Raw genomic sequence first — 20,849 nt, forward strand, 5'->3', positions numbered from 1 at the left:
ATATTTGTTGAATTGAAAATAGTTTAAAAACTGAAATCCTGTTTCTGACTTGAATCTGGGGTTACTAAGTTATAACTAATTGGAATCTTCATATTCCATTCCCATGCCAAAATTTAGATTGTATTTAAATGAATGAAAAACAGACTGTAACACCACAGTGAATCACCAGGGTTCACTACTAGACCTTTTAATGACCGATCTTCCTTTCACAGTCATTTGAATGCAATCTAAGGCAGAAAAATGTGGTTAACAAATGTGGCAAATTATATACAATGGCAGGCTTTATGACTTAAGTGATGGTTAAACAATATTTCCACAATGCAAACAAACATGTATTAAGTACCTATCATACTCAGGTACTACATTAGGTACAAGGAGATACAAATATGAAAATAAGATATTCCCTATCTTTAAGGATGTTGTAATTTAATTAAAAGATTATTTTTTGGTAGTAGAAAAATCGAGACAATCATTTCAGTCAACCTGAGTGAGCTCAGTTTCTCATTCTTTTATCTTCTTCAATTAAAAAAAATTGAAACAGTTATGTTGACATGAGTTATATACCCAAGTTATTTCTGGGATGGATGAAACAGCTATTTCTGAAAAACAGTAAAATATCTGAAGTTCCCTTTTCTAAGGCAAAGAAAGTTACATGTAGCAAAATTTTCACTATTTTACTGTTTACTATCTCCAGTGGATTATGCCTTAAAGAATCTATTAGACTGATAAAAGAAAAATATAGAAATTATATCTTGCTATGAATTAAGATAAGAAATTTGTATAGGATTATAAAGTTAAAAAGTACTTTGAAAAATAAATCTAGTGCAAAATAGAAACCAAATCATGAAAGATTTATAAAAGGTCATAAAATATTTTGTAGATATGTAGGTATATGGCAATCTACCACATTAATCAAGAAGTTAAAGTATTGGGAAAACCATGAATAGGAAGCAAAATTTAAGAATTACCTTTACTTACAGGTTAACTGAGACTTTATATTTATACTGACCTTTACAGTGTACAAAGTACTTTCTTAAGAATGCTGGTAGTGTGGGTATCATCATTCCCATTTTAATAAATTTTTTTTTTTTGCTTTTTGGAGGGGGAAGGGTAGGGCAGTTGGGGTTAAGTGACTTGCCCAAGTTCACACGGCTAGTTTATTTTTGTGTCAAGTGTCTGAGGTCGGATCTGAACCCAGGTCCTTCTGACTCCAGGGCCGGTGCTCTATTCACTGCGCCACCTAGCTGCCCCAGATGATTCCCATTTTATAGATGAAGAGAGACTAAGGCTCAAAGTGGAAATGATTTTCCCATATTAACACAAGTAGTTATGAGGCAATATGGCATTGTAGATAGAGAAGTGACCTTGTGGAGAATGGAGCTGGCTTCAAAACTAGGAAGAGCTGATTCAAGTTCTATGTCTGACACCAACTGGCTGTATGATCCTGGGCAAGTCACTCAGCCACTCATGGCCCTAGGTAATATACTGACTATAAATTGTAAAGAAAGTGTATGTTAAGATTTTATGTTGAACTGGTTCCCACAACTGCCCCTTGCCCTCTTAGTCTGCAGAGTAAGTAAATTTATTAATATTCATATAAAGGTAATAGCAGGGGGGTGGCTACATGGTGCAGTAAATAGAGCACTGGCCCTGGAGTCAGGAGGACCTGAGTTCAAATCCAATCTCAGACACTTAACACTTAATACTTACTAGCCATGTGACCTTGGGCAAGTCACTTAACCCCAACTATCCTGCCTTCCCCCCTCCAAAAAGCAAAATAAATAAATAATAAAGGTAATAGTAGGAAATAAGACTGCAAAAAAGGGAACCTGAAAGTCACATACAAGCTGTCCCAAAGATCAAAGAAGCATAATTTATAAATTGTATCACATATTAACTAAAATTCACATCCTGGTAATATGTGCTGAATCAGGAAAAACTATCTAGGTGCTGCTTGTCAAAGTTCTCCTCCTGTGATATGTAAATTTCAGACAAAATCCAGACTACAGAGCTCCACACCAAGAGAACACCAAAAGGGTGCTGATAACTTTAAAAAGATGCTGATAACTTTGAGATGATAGAAAGGGTAGGCTGAGAGAGATGATGTGGAGGCAGGGACAATAATATTTGACATTTGAATATTGTGAGGTAAGGGATAATGCTGAGGTTTCAAATTTGAGAGATTGGAAGGCTGCTGCTGTCTTGAATAGAAATAGGGACATTCAGAAGACACTATCTTCTGAATCAGTCCTTTCCACTTAAGAATAACTAAAATTGTCGGAACTGTAGTCCTATGCAAGAAGAAAGGAAGCACCATGCCAAACTTTTTCCAGCTTTGAAAACCAATGTAGACAACAGAGGCTGGGGGTGGGGTGGGGATGGTAATAGTAATTATATTATTATGGTTTTTATATTTAACAAGCGATTACTAAGTGGCTCAGTGGAAAGTGTGCTGGGCCTGGAGTCAGGAAGACTCATCTTCCTGAGTTCAAATCCTATCTCAGACTCTTATTAGCTGTGTGACTCTGGGCAAGTCACTTAATCTTATTTACCTCAGTTTCTTCATCTAGAAAATAAGCTGGAGAAGGAAATGACAAACCATTCCAGTATTTCTGCCAAGAAAACCCCAAATGGGGTAGGACATGACTAAAAAACAACAACAAAATATACTAGTCAATGTGCTAAGAGCTTTATAAATATTATATTTACATATTAATTTATATATGAATCTAGATATAAGCTTTTAATTATTTATTATTAATATAGTAATTATTTATCTATAAATTATATAAATATATTATCTTATTTAATCACAACTGACATAAGTAGAACTTTGTAAAATTTGTAAAATCCCCATTAAAGATGAGGAAACTGAGGCAGATAGAAGTTAAGTGACTTGCCTCTGGTCACAAAGCTAGTAAGTATCTGAGGCAAGATTTAAACTCAGATCTTCCATGATTCCATGCTCAGCACTGTATCTACTGTGCTGCCTAGATGTGATGGCAGAGAGAGATGCCATCCACATTGTGACTGGAGCCTGAAATTTTTTCTTTGGCAGTTTCCACAGTTCCTGGTGCTTCTAGTATCTGAACTTTCTGAAACAGAAACGCCTTTCTCAGAGTACAGGAGTTTACATGCTCATTGCCAAAGCACAATCAGTATTTAAGAAATACTTGCTGACAGAAGATACTGCAAGTCTTATAGCTCTAAATTCTCCAATAGTTTGTTCATTTCTATATTTCTCTTTTAATTTTTCCCATTAGATTTGTCTAGCTCAGATTAGAATCTTCTACCTTTACTTTTTTGCAATTCAGTTAACTTTTATGTATTTAGGTTCCATGCCATTTTGGGGTATACATATGTATAATATTGATTTTGTGTTATTATGGTTCCCTGTAAGCATAATGTAGTATTATTTTTATCTCTTGCTATTGAAAATTTTTATTTTTGCTCTGTCCAATTAGCATGATTATAACTCCTGATTGTCTGGATTCATCTGATGCATAGCAACCATTTTCATTTTCTATATAACAATTTTTAGATTGCTGATTTTATTTTCTCATCCATTTTGCCACTCTTTCATTTTATTGGCTTGTTGAATTTAGTTAAAGTTATGATTGTTAGGCTCGTGTTTTCCTCCATTTATTTATTGATTGATTTTTATTCTCTTTGTCTTTTAAGTCAGTACTTTGTCCCTGTTTTTAGTTTTGTTTAAACTATTTTGATGCTAGTCCCAAAACTCTCCCTTCATCGTATTCATATTCTTTGCCTTTCCAAACCCCAATTTTTTTTAGTTTAAATTGTTAATTTCTCCTTTTTTGCCCTTCTTTCTCAACCAGTTAAGTAAGTGGGTAAACATCTGCCCTTACTTCCAATGTCTTACTTTAATTAACTTTCTTTTTCTGAAGGCATTTTCCAAGAAATTTTTCCTTTACTCCATCCTCACTGTCTTCCATTTCTATCCATTCTGAACTTTAATTTCTGATCCCTGGATTATACCATTACTTGTTCTTACTTTCTTCATTGTTGCTGAAGGGGACAAAGCATTTGAATTACCAAATTTTAGCTCCTCCTATCCAATTTCTAAGTTATTGCCTTTGATGATCTTACCCCATATTCCCTACATTGAGGTACACCTCTCTCTTAGAAGTACAGATTCATAAGGAGGCATAATGTCATATAGGAGCGTATGGCAGGAGTCTTTCTATATCTCAAATTATGAGGCCTGACCACACCATCTGACCTTAATAGTTTCCATTCCTAAGGTCATGTTATGCTATATCTGGTTTTATGTTTCCCCTCTTCCTTTCCTCCCCCAAGTTCATTGCTAGAATCCTTTCTTGGAGAAGTTGGTCTCCCAATGTGTGAATTCTCCTCAGAAGAAAAACCTTTTAAGGTCTCACATTGTAGACATGTACCTTCTTTCCCAAGGAAATGCTCTTTAATGGCACTCTTTCATTAACCTTCTGGGACATGAATCCCATGTATGCTCAATCCCTCATCTCAGTCCACTCCATTCCATATTTTAATCCTATTCTCCCAGTCAACTCTTATTGAGAGATTATAGGAATTACTATCCTTTCATCACTCACTTACGAATTTGGTAGAAGTGCTTCACCCATGTAAGATCAACAGCTTTTCTACCGTCCCTGCTCTTGGTTCAAATTCTTATAAAAAAAATTTGTCCTTTTAGATCTTTTTTTTTTAATCTACTGATCTTTGTTTTTTTTAAATACCTGATATATTAAATTTCCCCACATAATAACCTATATGAAAGAAGTGATTTAATTATTTAGTTCTTTCTTGATAATTTCTTTCTTCCTCCCTTCCTCCCTCTCTCCTTTTCCTCCTTCATCTTTCTTTTCCTCCCTTCTTTCTTTCCTTCCTTCCCCTGTAGCTTTCCATTGCCACTAATATGTAATATGACAGCATATCCTCTTCTCTAGCTAAATGTCTTTCTAATTCTGAACCTGAATCTGGAGACTTGTGGTGCCTTCTAATTCAATGGCTGAGCTGATATACATTCTGTGGTCAATGGGCATCCTCCCTCATTTTCAGGTACAGGGTGGATCATTACTTAGATTAGGTCTTTCCACTCTGGCAAATACTATAAGCTACCTATGTGTTTTACCAATGCATGGGCAGCACTGCAATGATGGCATATACTTATTCTTCACTTTCTTTCATGAAATAATTAGACAGAAACATTTTACCATATCCAATTATCTGTTAGAATCCAAACACTGAAATATATAGTTTTAAAATTCTATACTTAATTTTTCATCTGCCAACTTATAACTTTTGACAGAACAAAGTAAGAACAAGTAATGGTATAATCCAGGGATCAGAAATTAAAGTTCAGAATGGATAGAAATGGAAGATAGTGAGGACAGAGGAAATGAAAAATTTATTGGAAAATGCCTTCAGAAAAAGGAAGTTAATTAAAATAAGACATTAGAAGTAAGGGTAGATGTTTACCCACTTACTTTAACTGGTTGAGGAAGAAGGCAAAACCTGGGATGAGGACAGAAACTGGGATAAATTTCTTTCAGAGTTTCCTGGCTATAACTTGATGCAGCTATCACTATTATTCCTGTATCTTTACTGTACAAACTGTTGCTTCAAAGTACCACAAATAGCAGTGTTTATGGAGCTTTGATGAAATGACTAAGCCTGAAATCCTACGGATATAGGATTATTCAGTTAAAATTCATCCACTCACTGGCATAAAGTGAACTTTAGAAGTATTAGTAAAGTATTAGTAACCAATGGGACAGTCAGGACAAACCTAGGCCCTAAGGGGTAAGGGGGTAAAGGAGAAGTACCATTTCTTCTAGTATGTTAATAATGAGAACATAAACCACTAATAAATTCTGGCACAGGTAACTCTTCTAGGTATAGCTATGAAGGCTTTTTTTTCCTCTCAAGTAAGGGCTTAAAATTCTCAAAAATTTTTCCTTTGACTCATCTAGCAAAAGAAATTAATCATTTATAATTTATTGGTGTGTCTTCTATTATATAAACATGGTGGACTGGAATTAACTGTAGATTCTAGACAGAAATATATATATATATGTCATACACACATGTATATTTTAGATCTACAACCTATATATGTATATAACCTACATACATATATATATATTATAGAAGCAGCACATGTAACAAGTCTCAGACTAACTATAGAAGTCAGCAATAATTTCTCCTCATATGATTCTATAACCAAATGCCAAATTGCTGGTGCAAAAGAGAAACTCAAGTCAAGAGTAAATGTCCAGATTCATTATATTATAGTATCTCTTTAGAAGAACAATGAAAAAATAGCCTAATGGAAAGATCACAGTAACCTATGTAATCTATAAGGATGGTTTGCATATAATAGCATTTTAAAACTAATTTCATAAAATGCAATGTAATTTATTCAAGAATATAATGAGTAGCTTTTGATTATATCATTTTTGTTTTCAGTTCTATGAAATCAATGGGAAAGGAAAACATACATCACATTAATAATTCCCATCTTAAATTTTTATAAAGCAAAATTTAATTTATAAATTTTAAATTAATTACCAGCTAGTAGGTCGGCCGAAGCTGAGGAACTAGAAACAGCCTGGGTTGCAGGTTGGGGTTCAGAAACACTGCTTCCAAAAGCATCTATTGGATTATCCATTTTGCAGCAAGAAAGGTAAAAGAGTTTAAACAGTGAATACACTGACTCAATGTTATGCAAAGAAATGCATAATTGCAGTACCTTATATTCCCTAGTGACGTACATCCTATAGGCATGTGAAAAATACAAACTTAACTGTATATTGATCTTTTTTCAAAATAATGGATTGCTAAATTGTCACTAAAGAAGAGTGAATGCCCATTAATAAAAGGTTGTAACCTTAATCTTAGGCTTGAGAGAGAATATAAAGAGAAAATGAAAAATACTTTTCCACAGAATAAATTTGTGGATTAAGTCCGATATGTCATCCATATATAACAAAAATTGCCATTTTTTTCTTTAATTAGAAAGACAATAATGGTTTTTTCTATTTAGAAATGGATCAACTTTTTGATACTTCATAATTTTAGACTGGTGCAAGAAGCAAACTTGATCATATCTATATTTTCAGCTCAAAATTTAGCTTTCCAAATCTGAATTTGGTGATTGATATTTTAGTGTTTCAATTATGCTTTCATAGCTACATCAGAAATTCAGCAAGTAAATATCTCTGACTTGCACCTTTTGTCTGTCAACTATGGCAAACCAATGAGTATATGTTGGCAAAAAGTAAACTTTGTAGAGTACATTCACTTATGCTTTTAGACATGAACGTTATGTCATTCCCAAGATAAGAATGTTCTAAATTAGCAAAATGTCTTTTAATTTTGTGGGAAGATTTTAACAAGTAAGCAACTTAATTTTGATTGAATTGGAGAATTCAGTTCATTACAAGTTTTAACCTTTAAAACCCGGGTGCTTTAATTTTTTTAATGTTGCAATAATTTTTCAAGAAATAAGTAAAATCTGATTAAGGCAACAGAGATGAATAAGAATAAGGGTAGACAAATTCCAAATCAATGTATTTTATATTAAGACAGTGGAAAAATTACCTGGTTATGCTTAAACCATGCAATAAGAATGATGAATAGATGATAGTAAAGAAATGAAATGGATGAAAATCAGAGCTTTGAAAATCATATTTACATTCAAGACAGAAAAAATGATTTTATAAAAGTGAGGAAATGATTGAATTAAATGAATATGAATGTATAAAAATAATCTGAGAAAAAAGTGAGTTAAGTGGTGAAGAAAGATTAATACGCACCACCAAAAAGATCAATCACACCTGCAGAATCCACCTTTGCCGGAGAGGCAGTGGCTACAGGAGATGCTGCTGCAAATGCATCCACTGAAGTAAGTAGAGAACAGATAATATTGTATGTCAAAGAAAACTGAGAGCTTTGATAGTTCTTTTGAGATCTATATTTATACTCAAGATGAATAAATTCTAGGAGCAAACTCACTGAAGAGAATACTGTTAATAAGGCAAAGATAGATTCACATTTTAAGATATATACCGATTTTCATAAGAAAAAATAGTTCAAAGTATCACTTTAAAAATTACGGATTTTGACTCATTTTTTTCCCCACCTGCCCAGGCTAAAGAGTATGCATGTAATTTAATGTAACTGATAACAAGATGGGGAACGGTAAATTTTACCAATAGACAATTGCCCATCCAATTTCTGCTGGATGGGTTAAGAGAAGCTTGAACTGAATTCCTCATTAATTTTATCTAGCCTAAAAGACTCAATTAGCACATATGCAAGGAAATTCATTATCTGTCCACACATAACAATGCATCAGCCAACTAAGAAGACTGGAATTCTGCCACAGAACTCACCGGATAAGAGATCAGCAGTGAGAGAACTCTCAGGCACAGGAGAAGCCCCATGTGGAGGAGATGAGAAAGCATCTTCCAAAATGAAACAAACCAAAATTAAGCAGAAGTAAGTAGAAAGCTGAAATCAAAGTCAAAAATCTAACAAATTTATCATTACAAATAAGAGTCAGGAGCTTAAGCATGAAAATATCCAAGAAATCAAAATGAAAGAAAGGATCTATTCATTTTTACCTGTACCAAACAAGTCTATGCTAGGAGTAGCATCTGGCTTAGGCGCTGCAGCAACATCAGGAGCAGATTCAAATAAATCTAAGACCAAGAATATATATGCCTTTACTCAATTTGACCAAACTGAAACAACATTCATTTCCAGTTCTGAATTTTGATTAGGAGAATTCTGAAGTATGTTGCAAATGGTTTGTAGCAAATAAAATTTAAATATACAGTATACATGCAATGTCATGTGTGTATGCTGTATGTTCATTTGACAAACCAGAATTTGATCCACCAGAATCAAAGAGCTTTAAAGAATTACCACCAAAGATATCTAGAGCAGGAGGAGCAGTGGTTGTGGTGGTAGTGGCAGGTGTGGTGGCGGTGGTGGTAGTGGCAGTAGCAGCAGTAGTAGTAGTAGCAGTGGCAGCTGCGGCAGCAGGAGCAGGAGAAGGAGTTGTTGCGGGAATCGTGGGGGCTGCACTAGTTGTAGGGGTAACTACAGGAATGCTGGTCTCAGGTGGCTTCATTGCAAAAAGGTCCAGTTCAGGAGCAGTCTCTGCACTACCTTCAGATGGGGCAAAAGGGTCTTGTAAAAAGGAAAGTGGAGAATATATAGAGAGGATCAGTAAGGAAGGAAATAAGAGAAAATAATCACAGCCAAGGATAACATACACCATACACAGATATAAACACAAGCTAGTTGTTTAAGTGGGGTTCTATTCCAGTGTAATCCTAACCAGTGTGAATAATTAGTACACATTTTTGTCTTTTTAAGAAATTTATAAGTATAAAGGTAAAGATTTCAAACTCTAGTTGGGCAAGATCAGAATGAAGTGTGAGGGGAGTACATCTTCAAATCCTCAAAACCCACCTGACAAACTTAGTAAATTTTTACATTTACAAAAACATGCTGTTTATTAGTTACTTAGATTAGTGGAATAAAAAGTACTCCATAGCATTAGAGAAAAAAACATTAAGAAAGCATACTTACACTGACAAAAATTGTCAATCTTGAGAAATTGTCAATTTTGAGAAGTATGCACGTCTCTATCTTAATGTTTTAAGTGTTGGTCTTATTAATTTAATTTAATGAATGATACTTTGTACTCACAAGAAACTAAGAATGATGAATTAAAAAAAAACTCAACAAAACAACAACAACAAATGGCCACATCTGACTATGGGATTTAATACTAGAACACAAAACAAGAGACTTGCTAATGACATAAAACCCACCATTTCCTGAACATGCATCAAGTGCTGCTGCTACAGGGGTTGGGGTAGCTGGTGCTGCTGCCCCTTCAGGTGCTGCAGGGGCTTCACCAGGAGAAGCTGCAAAGGCATCTTGGGTGCAGTATTTTTTTAAACAATAGAAATTAAAAGAATAAAAAGAGAAGAAAATATAGTAAAAGAACCAAGTTAAATTGCAGAAGAAGGCTCCCTTATACAACATGAATTTTTAGAAATGTTATTTTTATGGGTCATGCACTGTTGACAGTCATGAAGTAAATTTTTCCTTACATTCCTTCTAGTCAGTTACATACTATGTGGTTTAGTTTTGTTACTGCCAAGGCACATTAAAGTCCAAAAGATAACATGATTCTCATTGTATAAGGGTTCTGAGCAGCATGTTTTATGTAATATCAGAAATTAACTAGAATGGATGTTAAAAATTAAAATACAAGAGTAAACTAATGTCACTTACGACATTAAAATTTTCAAGTTCAGTCAGAGTTGCTTAAGGTAACTATTATGACATCTGACTAGTGGCTTAAAGCAAACATGAATGTCTTCTTTAATGCCAATCTAGGTAAATAGGTACCTGTAATATATGTGGAATGCATCAGATATAGTCTAGTTCCAAATGTTTAACAGGGTTAAGCAATAATGTTAATAACTGCATAAAAGACTCTTAGTTACTGATAAAGTTTAGAACTTTCTTTGTCAATGAAAGCATTTTTTGATAAATATAAACATTTATTTTAAAGAAATGAGGGGCAGGCATGACTAAAGTGCCCTTATTTCTCTTAAAATAATTTAATTAGCTTTCATTTTTTAGATATTATAGTAGTGTTCCAATTAGTATGAAAAACCTATCTTCAACTTCTGAAAAATTCAGGCTTGCTTTATCTATCCATATGTAATCTTCTATCCCAACATGTATGTCATTATGCCATCAGTGAACTATTTGTATCTTGAAAGCTTATAATGTACTGTACTTGTCAGAGCTTATTAATGCACTTGCCAGAAACAGTTTCAGGATGTTTAAGAAGTTAGTATTTAACCACATTCAACATTACTATCATTTCATTCTACAAACCTTATTTTTGATTAAATTAGCACATTTTAGAAAGAACATCTGATCAGATGCCTACTATATGGAATCTGATGACAAGGCAATCTATTTCAGTGTAATACCACATTTTAAAGATTATACTACTGACTCTTTTTGTCAAAAAACCTTAAATAAATCCTGAAGTTGGGCATGCATATGCTTAATAACATCATCATTTTGAAAAGCATCTTAAAACGTGTATAATAGTGAAGGTTTAGATGAATGTTTCTCTAGAGCTGACCATTTAAACTATTATCAATATTTTAAAAACATAGCTCAAGTTTTTATGGGTTTTAAAATATGAACATTTTTGTATAAGTTTGGCATACATAATATAAAAACACACTGTGATGTTTTGTTTCTAGAAGTAATTAATGCTAGATAAAAGTAGAAAAGCATGCACCCAAGTCATACAAATATATACAATACATACCCCTAACTACCTAGCTACATATATATATCCATGCACTGATATTTAATGCTTAATTCTTTAAGTGTCTATAAAAGGTTATTAATTTATGTAAAATTTATTTAAAATACTACCTACTGAAAAGGAATCCTGCGGTTTCAATACTGTTTTTAAAGTTCATATGTACTGGAAAACTTTCATGGTAAAGTTTATACTACCATGAGTGGAATGGAATAGAATGGAAAACATCTCTCTAGAAAAAATTTTGTGTCACTGTTGATACAAAGCTCGATGAAATTTAAGAATCATCGATATGCCCTCAAAGTTATTAAAACAGTAGTTAATAGCTAAATTTCTATTCTTGAAAATTAAACATCTCACAAAACCAAGACAGAAATGAGTACACCAATAATTTTTCAACAATGTAACTAAACATTTCCAATGCAAACATAATTGAAATATTTATGAAATTGAGTGGACACTATCCATGCTGAACTATGTTGCCAGGCAAATCAGTTTAGCAGATTTATTTTCAAAGCATTTTGCCAACCTGGAATGCTTTAAAAGTGGCCTCTATATCTTATAATTCAAAACTGACTATAATGGTAGTACTTTTCATCCTATGGTACCTGAAAAACTTATCAAACTATGTAAAATAACTAGAAGTGTGCCTTGTGAAACCTTGTTTAAACATCTGAGGGGGAAATAGTTAAGAAAATGTTAAGTAAAAAAACAGAATAAAAGACTATGCTTAAAAAAAAGACACTAAAGATATACTGTAAAGAGTTCCTAGACAAATTTGCAAGCATTTATTTACAATGTAAAATGTGCCTAACACTTCCTAAAACTTTCCCTTTTACATATTTTTCCCTTTTACATGATATTTCAACTCATTTAATTCTTCAGAGAGAAAACCTTAGTTACATGCTCATATATTAACTTGTTAATAACTTTTTTTTTCAAATTGAGTTAAGTTCTTGTCTGTGGGAAGGTTTGCAGGAACTGCCAGAGATGGGGGACAGTATTCTCCCACAAACTGCAGTAGGGATGGGCTATTAGTTGAACTTATGTCAGACTATGCATGAAAAAATGTATAATTCAGTGAATTCTCTGAACAGTATATACAATATCAATCTATAATTACTGAACAAAAAATTGGTAAGTACCTAAATCTCATTCCAACTATATAATTTCACAAAATCACCAAGGAATCTAAAATAAGTAGAAAGTAACAATATTTAAGAAACACAAAGTAGGGTTTTGATAGAGTGGATTTCTCCACATTTCAGGTATCTAAGTCATTTAAATCCAGCAAGTATTTGACAGCCTATTAAGTCTTTTTTTCATTTTAAACAGCTTTTGACAAATTCACTTAAATACAGTTTCATCTACCTTAAAAAGTTGACTAATGCTCGCCAATTTAGTTCCAGGAAACCTAAAAAGTGTGGTAACTGATGATTAACTTTCATCTGAGATTATGCATATATGCCAAACCAGACATATCTTGTTACATATGAATATAATACATATATGTTAAAATATAATATTATACGATTTATATTTAAAACTTTATTTATTTAAAGAAACTCAGTATAAACACTGCAATCTGGTTTCTGACCTTATTACACTATGGAAATTGTTTTCCCTCAGATCATAAATCATCTCTTCTTGGTCCAATCCAATAATTTATGCAAAACTCTATATTAAAGGATCACTATAAATTCACAGTTACTAGGAAAAAACCCTTTAAGTTCAGTTTAGTGGCTGAATTTTCATATATCAGATACAGCACACTTACATAATGTTTTTATGGTTTTTCTTTCTCTCCCATTTACTGGAATTTATAAAAGTTTTCCTGAGAGAGTCTAGCTATAGCAGACAGTGAGCTAGCCTTGGAGTTCATTAGCTCAAGCCCCACCTCTCACTGACACTGTGAGACTCTCTGTGACCTTGGGCAAGTCACCTCACCTCTAGGTGATTCAGGCAATGCCAGTGAAATCACACATCAAGGTCTGGTCAAAGTCCCAAACCACAAGTACCTTCTATGAATTTATCCCATCTTACCATTGGTCTACATGTGTTTTAGGGGCAAGGACTGTAATTTCTACTTTGTAAATTGTTAAGAATTTACATGAGATTTTAATTTCATTGATAGCATTTCAGATTGAGAAAACAGTATAGGGTGACTGGGAAAATGAGAAGACAACTAATTATTAATGGCATGGGCTGCATAAAGTGCTATTTTAACTCTACCAGATTCACTCTATTCTACATATTACCTCAAATTTCCAACAACAGAGAACTAATGAGACAACTATTTCTTCTTAGGATCAAAGCTTCTAAGGATAGAAAGGATATTTAGGGGACATCAATTTCTGCCCTTTAACTTTGCGATTAAAAAAAACTGAGGCCAGAGAAAAATTATTTGTGTAAGAACACATATGTAATAAGTAGAAAAGTGGACTTTGAACCTGGGCCTTCTGATTCCAGATTCAAAGATCTTTCCTCTATACCACACTGATCTCTGATTATTTGATCTCAGGTCCATTACTTATATTTTTAAAGTTAACAGATTTAAACAATAAAAAACTTTTTTGAAGACCTGAAAATTAAAAAAAAAATTATTTAAGTTGCTAATATAGACAAGGCTAAAGATTATTATTTTGGTAGTAATCTGGGGTATTACCAAACTTAACACAAAAGCATACTATCTCAGAAATTATGCTGTAATATTGATATTGTAGCATTAGTTGAGTAATTACTATCCATACAGAAATTTTAAGTTCTCTCTACATATTCATAAAATCTCATAGTCTATAATTAAATTAAATTTGGAAAACAAAACTGTCAGTCCTTAACTGATGAATTTTACTAAATTTATTTAGAACCATACAATAGTAGTATTATTTTAAGTAGACAAGGCATATTAAAAATATAAACCATGACACAATACAACTAATATAAACATGATATAAACTGATATAACATATGAGGTTTAGCAACCTAAAACACTCTTGAAGCAATGGTGACAGTTTATTAAGTAAAATACCACCAGTAAATTAAAATACTGAGCTAATGTAGGTAGATATTCAAATTTTTACTATGTATGCTTAATTATGTCAGTAGATCAGAAAAGAGGCAAAAGTCTTAGTAGAATCATGAGGAAATGATCATTTTTGGAACTTTAGGCCACTATGTAATGGATTCTGTATAGTCCAGGATGGTATTCTGTACTTGAAGGTAAAAACACAAAAATATTTTCAGAATATTCATTCTCAGATCAAATGAACTGATGTTTTGACTGTTAAACTTCAATGCTCCTATACAGCTGGCATAATATCACAAAGAACCTTTTACTGTAGAAAATCTTAGGTCATTTATATTAAGTTGGATGAAAACTGGTTTTTCGTGCTCTTTTTTAGAGTTGTTCCTTAAGAGTAAATATGAAACTCCCTGCATATTACACAAAATAAAAAAGGCAGCTAATGGCTTAAAAAACCACTTTCAACACAAAATTTTGCTCAACCTATCCACAACTTTTTCGTCTTATAAATTTCTCCTACTACTTCTATCTCTTATCTCTAGGCTAAGACAATTCATGTAATAAAACAAGGGACAAATGAAGTGAAAAATGAGGAAAAGAATGAAAAGTTATAACATTTAAATGATCTTTTTATTCTTCTTAGTCCCAAGATACTTGGGTATGTAACAAAGTAAAAAAACTGTTAAATTCCTATCCCTTCCATCAGACATGTTAAACATGTAGTCAGGGAGAGCAGGCTGCTCACAACACTCCTAAGTGCCTCTGAGCCAGACTAAAATGTAATTGGGAAATATTTAACAAAATGAATACAAATACATTAAAACCGATAATATTAATGTTGGGTTTCTAAGTAGATACGCATCCCAGAGGGATTTTTATGTACAGTTTAGTGCCCTACCCCTGACCTGTTTCTATCTGAGTTTGGCACCACTGTTTTATATTGTAGTTATATTGTTTTATGAGGAAAATGGACATTGGAGATTCTGAGATTTTCCTCAATTGAAAGAAGGAAGGAATGCTGCTTCTGGCTATCTCCAGGCTATCTCCACCCACCCACCTCATCCCACTCCACCTTCTCTCCACCTCTGGGAGGACCCTTCCAAAATAAAGAAATGGCAGAGAGATATGCGGACAATAACCACCCATTTGGACATCTTTCAGGTAAGGGCTGGAGAACTAGATTACTGGATTACTGTAATAGCATCCTGATTGGTCTCTCTGTCTCAAGTCTCTCACTATTCCACTCTATCTTTAACATGGCTGCCAAAGTGATTTACCTTAAGTACAGATCTGACCACGTGATTCCCTTACTCAACTCCAGTGGTTCCTTATTGCCTTTAGGATAAAATATAAACTCCTCTGCTTAGCTTCTAAAGGCTTTCATAACCTGGCCCCAATCTATCTTTCCAGACTCTGTACCTTATTCCCCTTTCGATACTCTACGATACAGGCATAGTGGCCTTCTCTTTGATCTTCATATAATATGCTCTACTGCCCATCTCCAAGCCTTTTCACTGGTCAAACATTGCCTGGAATGCACTCCCTCCTCACCACCTCAGGGAATCCCTCTTTTTCTTCAGGAAGCAGCTTACCTTCTAGATAAATCCTCTCCCAGTTCCTGCAACTGTTGATGTCCTCTTCCCCAAACCATCTAAATACTTGGCATTTATATATATATATATTCTCTTTATATTTATTTGCCTTACACTTATATATGTACTTGTCTTCCCCATTAGATTGTAAGCTTCTTAAGAAGATGGATTATTTTGTTGATTGGTTTTGCATCTCCATCTTCCAGCACAATGAAGTAAAAGGTTAAGTGCTTAATAAAAAGACATGATTGATTGATCTTACTGTATCCTGCTCAGTGGGTAGGGAATCTATTTTAATGGTACTTTTACTATTTTAAATGGTCAGCTATATATGTTTTCACTCGTTTTCTTAGATTATACCAGGAAATGACAAGTCATAGATAAGTTAGTTGACTTCTCCCCCATTCCCCTTATATTCTAATTAGTTTTTTTAAAAGTTACCAAAATTTTCTCTATTACTTTATTCTCCTACTTTCTTTCTTTTTTTTGTTTGTTTTGTATTTTGCCTTTTGGAGGGCAATTGGGGTTAAGCAACTTGCCCAAGGTTACATGGCTAGTTTTTTTGTGTTAAGTGTCTGAGGTAACATCTGAACTCAGGTCCTCCGGACTCCAGGGCCAGCACTTTACTCACTGTGCCACCTAGCCACCCCTCTATTCTCCTATTTTCTAATGTTACTTAGTTCTCTGTATCTAAGGAAGGAAAACCTTGTTCTCCAACTATAAGATGCAACATTATAACGAGATTTAAAACTGTTAATTCAGTTAAGTTTTAAGCATTTATTGAGAAATGTTTGGTGAGATACAATGCTATAGTAACAGTCCTTGGCTGTAGAAGCTTTTAATATAACATAAAACTATATAATTTAGAAGAGAACTTAAGTGCCTGAGAGGTATCAATTGCCATGAAATTTCAGAAAAAGGAAAGGTCATTTTTTTTTGCCTTGGGAACTAGGAAATGCTTTGTGGATCATGAAATGAAAGGTCAGACATCCAGAAATAAATCTGGATCTGAGGTCGCAGGATGATTCCTCATGTTCAAGTACAGAATGCTAGTGAAGTCAATTTTATTGTATCCAATTTGATGCTAGAACTTAAACAAGAAGACCAGACTGTCTATGCGTTTCCAGACATCCACCTCTGGGCCTGGCCTAAATATTCTCTGTTCATCTCAGTGTTTCCTTAAAATTTAGGGCTAATGATGGCAAGAAAATAAGGCACAGACCAAAGCACAAGTAAAGCTCCATGAACAGTTTTTAGAAACTTTCAATTTCTATTCCTGAGTTCTTAGGAGAGAAGTAAGAATAGCACCATTCCCAAGTTTCTCATGTCTTCTAGGTTAGACAATATAATTCCATAGCCATTGCCTCAGGGGTTAGATAATTCAGGCCTATGTATGACACAGACATCAGTTATCCATGATGTTACTATTTGTGATAGGATCATTTTCTACAAGGGTACTCCTTGCACTATGGATTAGGTTACTTGTATTTTCCCTCCTTAAATCCTACAACAAAGCTATCCCTGGGTCTTCAGTGACCCAGAGGGCCATGGCTCAAGCTGTGCATTCTTTAATACAACTCCATGGTGTCCTCTAGACAGAATGATATATGACTTTTTGGTTTCCTGAGGGCATGGATAGTCCACTCGTGCATAGTCAGTCTTTCAGATTTTGTGTTTCTCTTAAGACCTGGCCCAAGACCACCAAAACCAAGAGTCACCACACCCCATCCTGCTGATCTAGGCACATTTGGAGGTAAGGGAGACTAGCTATATCTTACCACAGAAGTAGCTTCGTGAAATATCTCTTCTATACAATTACCTCATTTTGTTTCAACTATCAGTGAAGTACCCACCTAAATCACCATCTCACCCCTAATACTATTCAGAACCCATTTACTATTTAATGACAAAAGTTTATGAATTTCAGGACAAATTTTAATACTAAGTAAGGAGAAGGCAGAGCAGAGACAGAAACATACATCAAGAAACATGGGTTCAAGTCTACCATTAACTCACTGTATCATCTAGGGCAAATGACTTAATATCTCAGGGAAGGGAATTATGCTATATTATGTCTTAAGATATAATTTATACTTTTAACACTTTAAAAATTCTATTTGACCATTTAACTGGATCAAAAGAACTGCTAGCTCATCTCTATTGCAAGTTATCCTAAAACTGAGGTGAATCAGTATAATAAACTGTGTATACACACAGTTATTTGGACCTTGAGTCTTTGCTTGATTATATCTATTTCTTATAATGGTTTTGTTTTTCTCTTAAATAGGGGTGGGATGGGAGAGAGAAATTAATTGGTTGTTGAGAATAAAGTGAAAAAATTATAATTTATAAATGCAGTGCCAATCTGCATAAGTAGAGGGAGTTCACACTAGAAGTCCTCTACACTTATGAGAAAAAACAAAACAAAAACCAATTCCAAGCCCTCCCCAAAAATGATGTAAAGTCTTTAAAATACTTTGATTACTAAATCATTCTAATAGTCCTGTAAGAAATTTATTTTAAAGAGGTAATGCATCTCAACTAACCTCCAAAAAGATCCACTTCAGCAGTGACAGCAGTAATAGTTGTGGTAGTTGAAGAGGAAGCAGAAGCAGTTGCAATTTCAGCAGTGGTAGGAGGGCTAGGCTCTGGTGCAAATGGATCCGAAATCTGTGCTTCAGAAGGAACAGTAGAAAGTGCAGCCAAAGAATCTATGTCCACCAAAGACGAGGATTAAATACAAAAGATGAAAATGAGAAAAGAAATATACTGGACTCCAAATAATAAAAATGGTCAAATTTTTAATCAATTCAAAACTTTAAGAATTAAATATTATTTACCTTCTCCCAAAAGGTCTAATAATTTCCATTATATGATAGCAATATAAAGAAACAAAAGTGAAAACTGAGACATTGAATGGCATCAGTAGTAAAGCTACTACTAATAAAAATTACTTCTGCATAAGGAATATAAGCAGTGTGAAGCTTTCAATAATAACTGAGAAAATGAGCAGAATCAGACCAACTTTAAACTGCATTTTAAAAACATAAATGCAGACCTAAATAAAGCCTGAGAATGTCAATAACTGTAGTATATAAGATAAATTTAATGTATTTCTTGTTCAAATACATAATTCTATCTAATTAAATGATTTTATTATATAGATTTTGAATAGACTTGTTTATTCTCTGCTTATCTATCATTTAAGTAGTCGCATTTACTAGAAAACTAAAAGCTTTGGATACTGTAATTGAAGGTAAACATATCAAAAAGGAAAGAAATAAACTCAAGGAAAAAATCATATTTAAGAATTTAAAATAAAGCAAATGATGTTGAGTTATAACAAAACTTTTCAGATATGATGATGTGACCCATCAATCAACTATTGTCTCATACTTAAATAGTTAGAGGTAACATCAGAAATTAAAAGCTGAGGGATTAATGAGTATTATTACTACTTCTAATTGCCCAGACTGAGCCAATGATTAATTAAGAGGAAACAAGAATACCAAAGTATTTGCAAAGGTATGAAATATTTAAAACCAACTATGGTTTATCCTTAATCCACTCAATGAATGAGGGGCAAAGTTCTCAAATTTAGAGTATCAAAAGCCAAGTTAAAGTTTATAGGTAGTCTAAGAATTGATTTTTAGCATTTTCTACCCCCTTTCCTGGAACTTTACACAAAGAGGGGAATGGCACAAGACCACAGGCTATTTTGCAGTTTTATTTTAAGGATGTCATGAACATATTATACTCTAATGTTGAAATGAGCACTGGAAAACACATGCCACATTTAAAAATGAATGTTGCCAAGACTAGATTTATCTAGAACCCCTGAAGAGAACTAGTATTAAATGTTTTGGTCTTCTAGAAGTAGTATTTGCCAAAATTTATTATAATGCAATTACCAGAAATTAACTATAATTATTGCTTCATGCCAAGGACAATATGAAGAAAATATCAATTCAAATCTAAAGGAATCCATAATCAATCTTATATCTAATTAAAATGAGTAAGAACTTTAAGTTCCGCGTAAATTTGAGTTAATACTTTAAGTTAATTTTGCTATACCCTAACAACCTATTAAAAAAACCCAACCGCTCACACTTTGAGTTAATTTTGCTATACCCTAATATCCTATTGGTTAAAAAACCCTCAGAATTTGGGTAGAGCATTTCCTTATATTGCAAATTTTAATTGAAGCTAAAAAATACAAGCAAACAAAATTTTAATTGTATTGCCATTTAAAAAAAAAGTTAACACAATTATATGCCTATGGACATCACTTGTGGTCCTTCCCATCTCCTTGTTTTCTACTACCATTTAGAATTGTCAGATTATAAAAGAGGTAAAACATTTTTTTCCAAAATGGAGAAAAATTCCATTTTAGACTAATCTAGAAATAATAAGAGATGGAAAGATATAAATTGTTTCCACTGTTTTCCCTTACCTCCCCATGCAGTTGCCCCTCCAGAAGGTGCTGGAGGGGGTGCTGCTGCTGCTGCTGCTGATTGTGCCCCAGATGAAAAGTCTGGTTGAAGGTCAAGGAGATCACTAGATGGTTTAGATGTACTGAAGGAAAGAAAAATACTTGAAAATTAGCTTAGTATATTTTAAAGAAATATATATGTGATCATTCATTAAATTTGGCTAATATATATTAATATATAGCAATATAATATAAATATAGCAAAGATATTTTAAGGTATAGAATTTAATTAAGATAATAGCTTTACAAATTGGTTATTAAAATATCATAATCAAGTCCTCTGGAAATTAGAATATAAATTTGAATATAGCAGCAAGGTAACCCTATTCTTTTCTGTAGTTACTGCTGTTCAGAGTAATGATCTTT

The 20,849-nt window shown here is 33.4% G+C and overlaps 1 protein-coding gene across 1 annotated transcript in view; it reads right to left on the reverse strand.

The window, feature by feature from the left end:
* SNAP91 (synaptosome associated protein 91) overlaps positions 1-20,849 on the reverse strand; it is a 162,774-nt gene that overhangs the window by 30,530 nt on the left and 111,395 nt on the right. The window contains exons 13-20 of the mRNA XM_069065077.1: positions 20,445-20,566; positions 18,538-18,702; positions 9,849-9,956; positions 8,932-9,198; positions 8,628-8,705; positions 8,397-8,468; positions 7,818-7,901; positions 6,571-6,654 (exon numbers count right to left, since the gene is read on the reverse strand). Of these exons, the coding sequence (XP_068921178.1) occupies positions 6,571-6,654; positions 7,818-7,901; positions 8,397-8,468; positions 8,628-8,705; positions 8,932-9,198; positions 9,849-9,956; positions 18,538-18,702; positions 20,445-20,566 (980 nt within the window). The remainder of the gene's footprint in view (positions 1-6,570; positions 6,655-7,817; positions 7,902-8,396; positions 8,469-8,627; positions 8,706-8,931; positions 9,199-9,848; positions 9,957-18,537; positions 18,703-20,444; positions 20,567-20,849) is intronic.

The sequence above is a fragment of the Petaurus breviceps genome, unplaced genomic scaffold (assembly GCF_028583685.1).
Source record: "Petaurus breviceps papuanus isolate PSGF00001 unplaced genomic scaffold, PetGlider_PUasm1.0 90667, whole genome shotgun sequence".
NCBI lineage: Eukaryota > Metazoa > Chordata > Mammalia > Diprotodontia > Petauridae > Petaurus > Petaurus breviceps.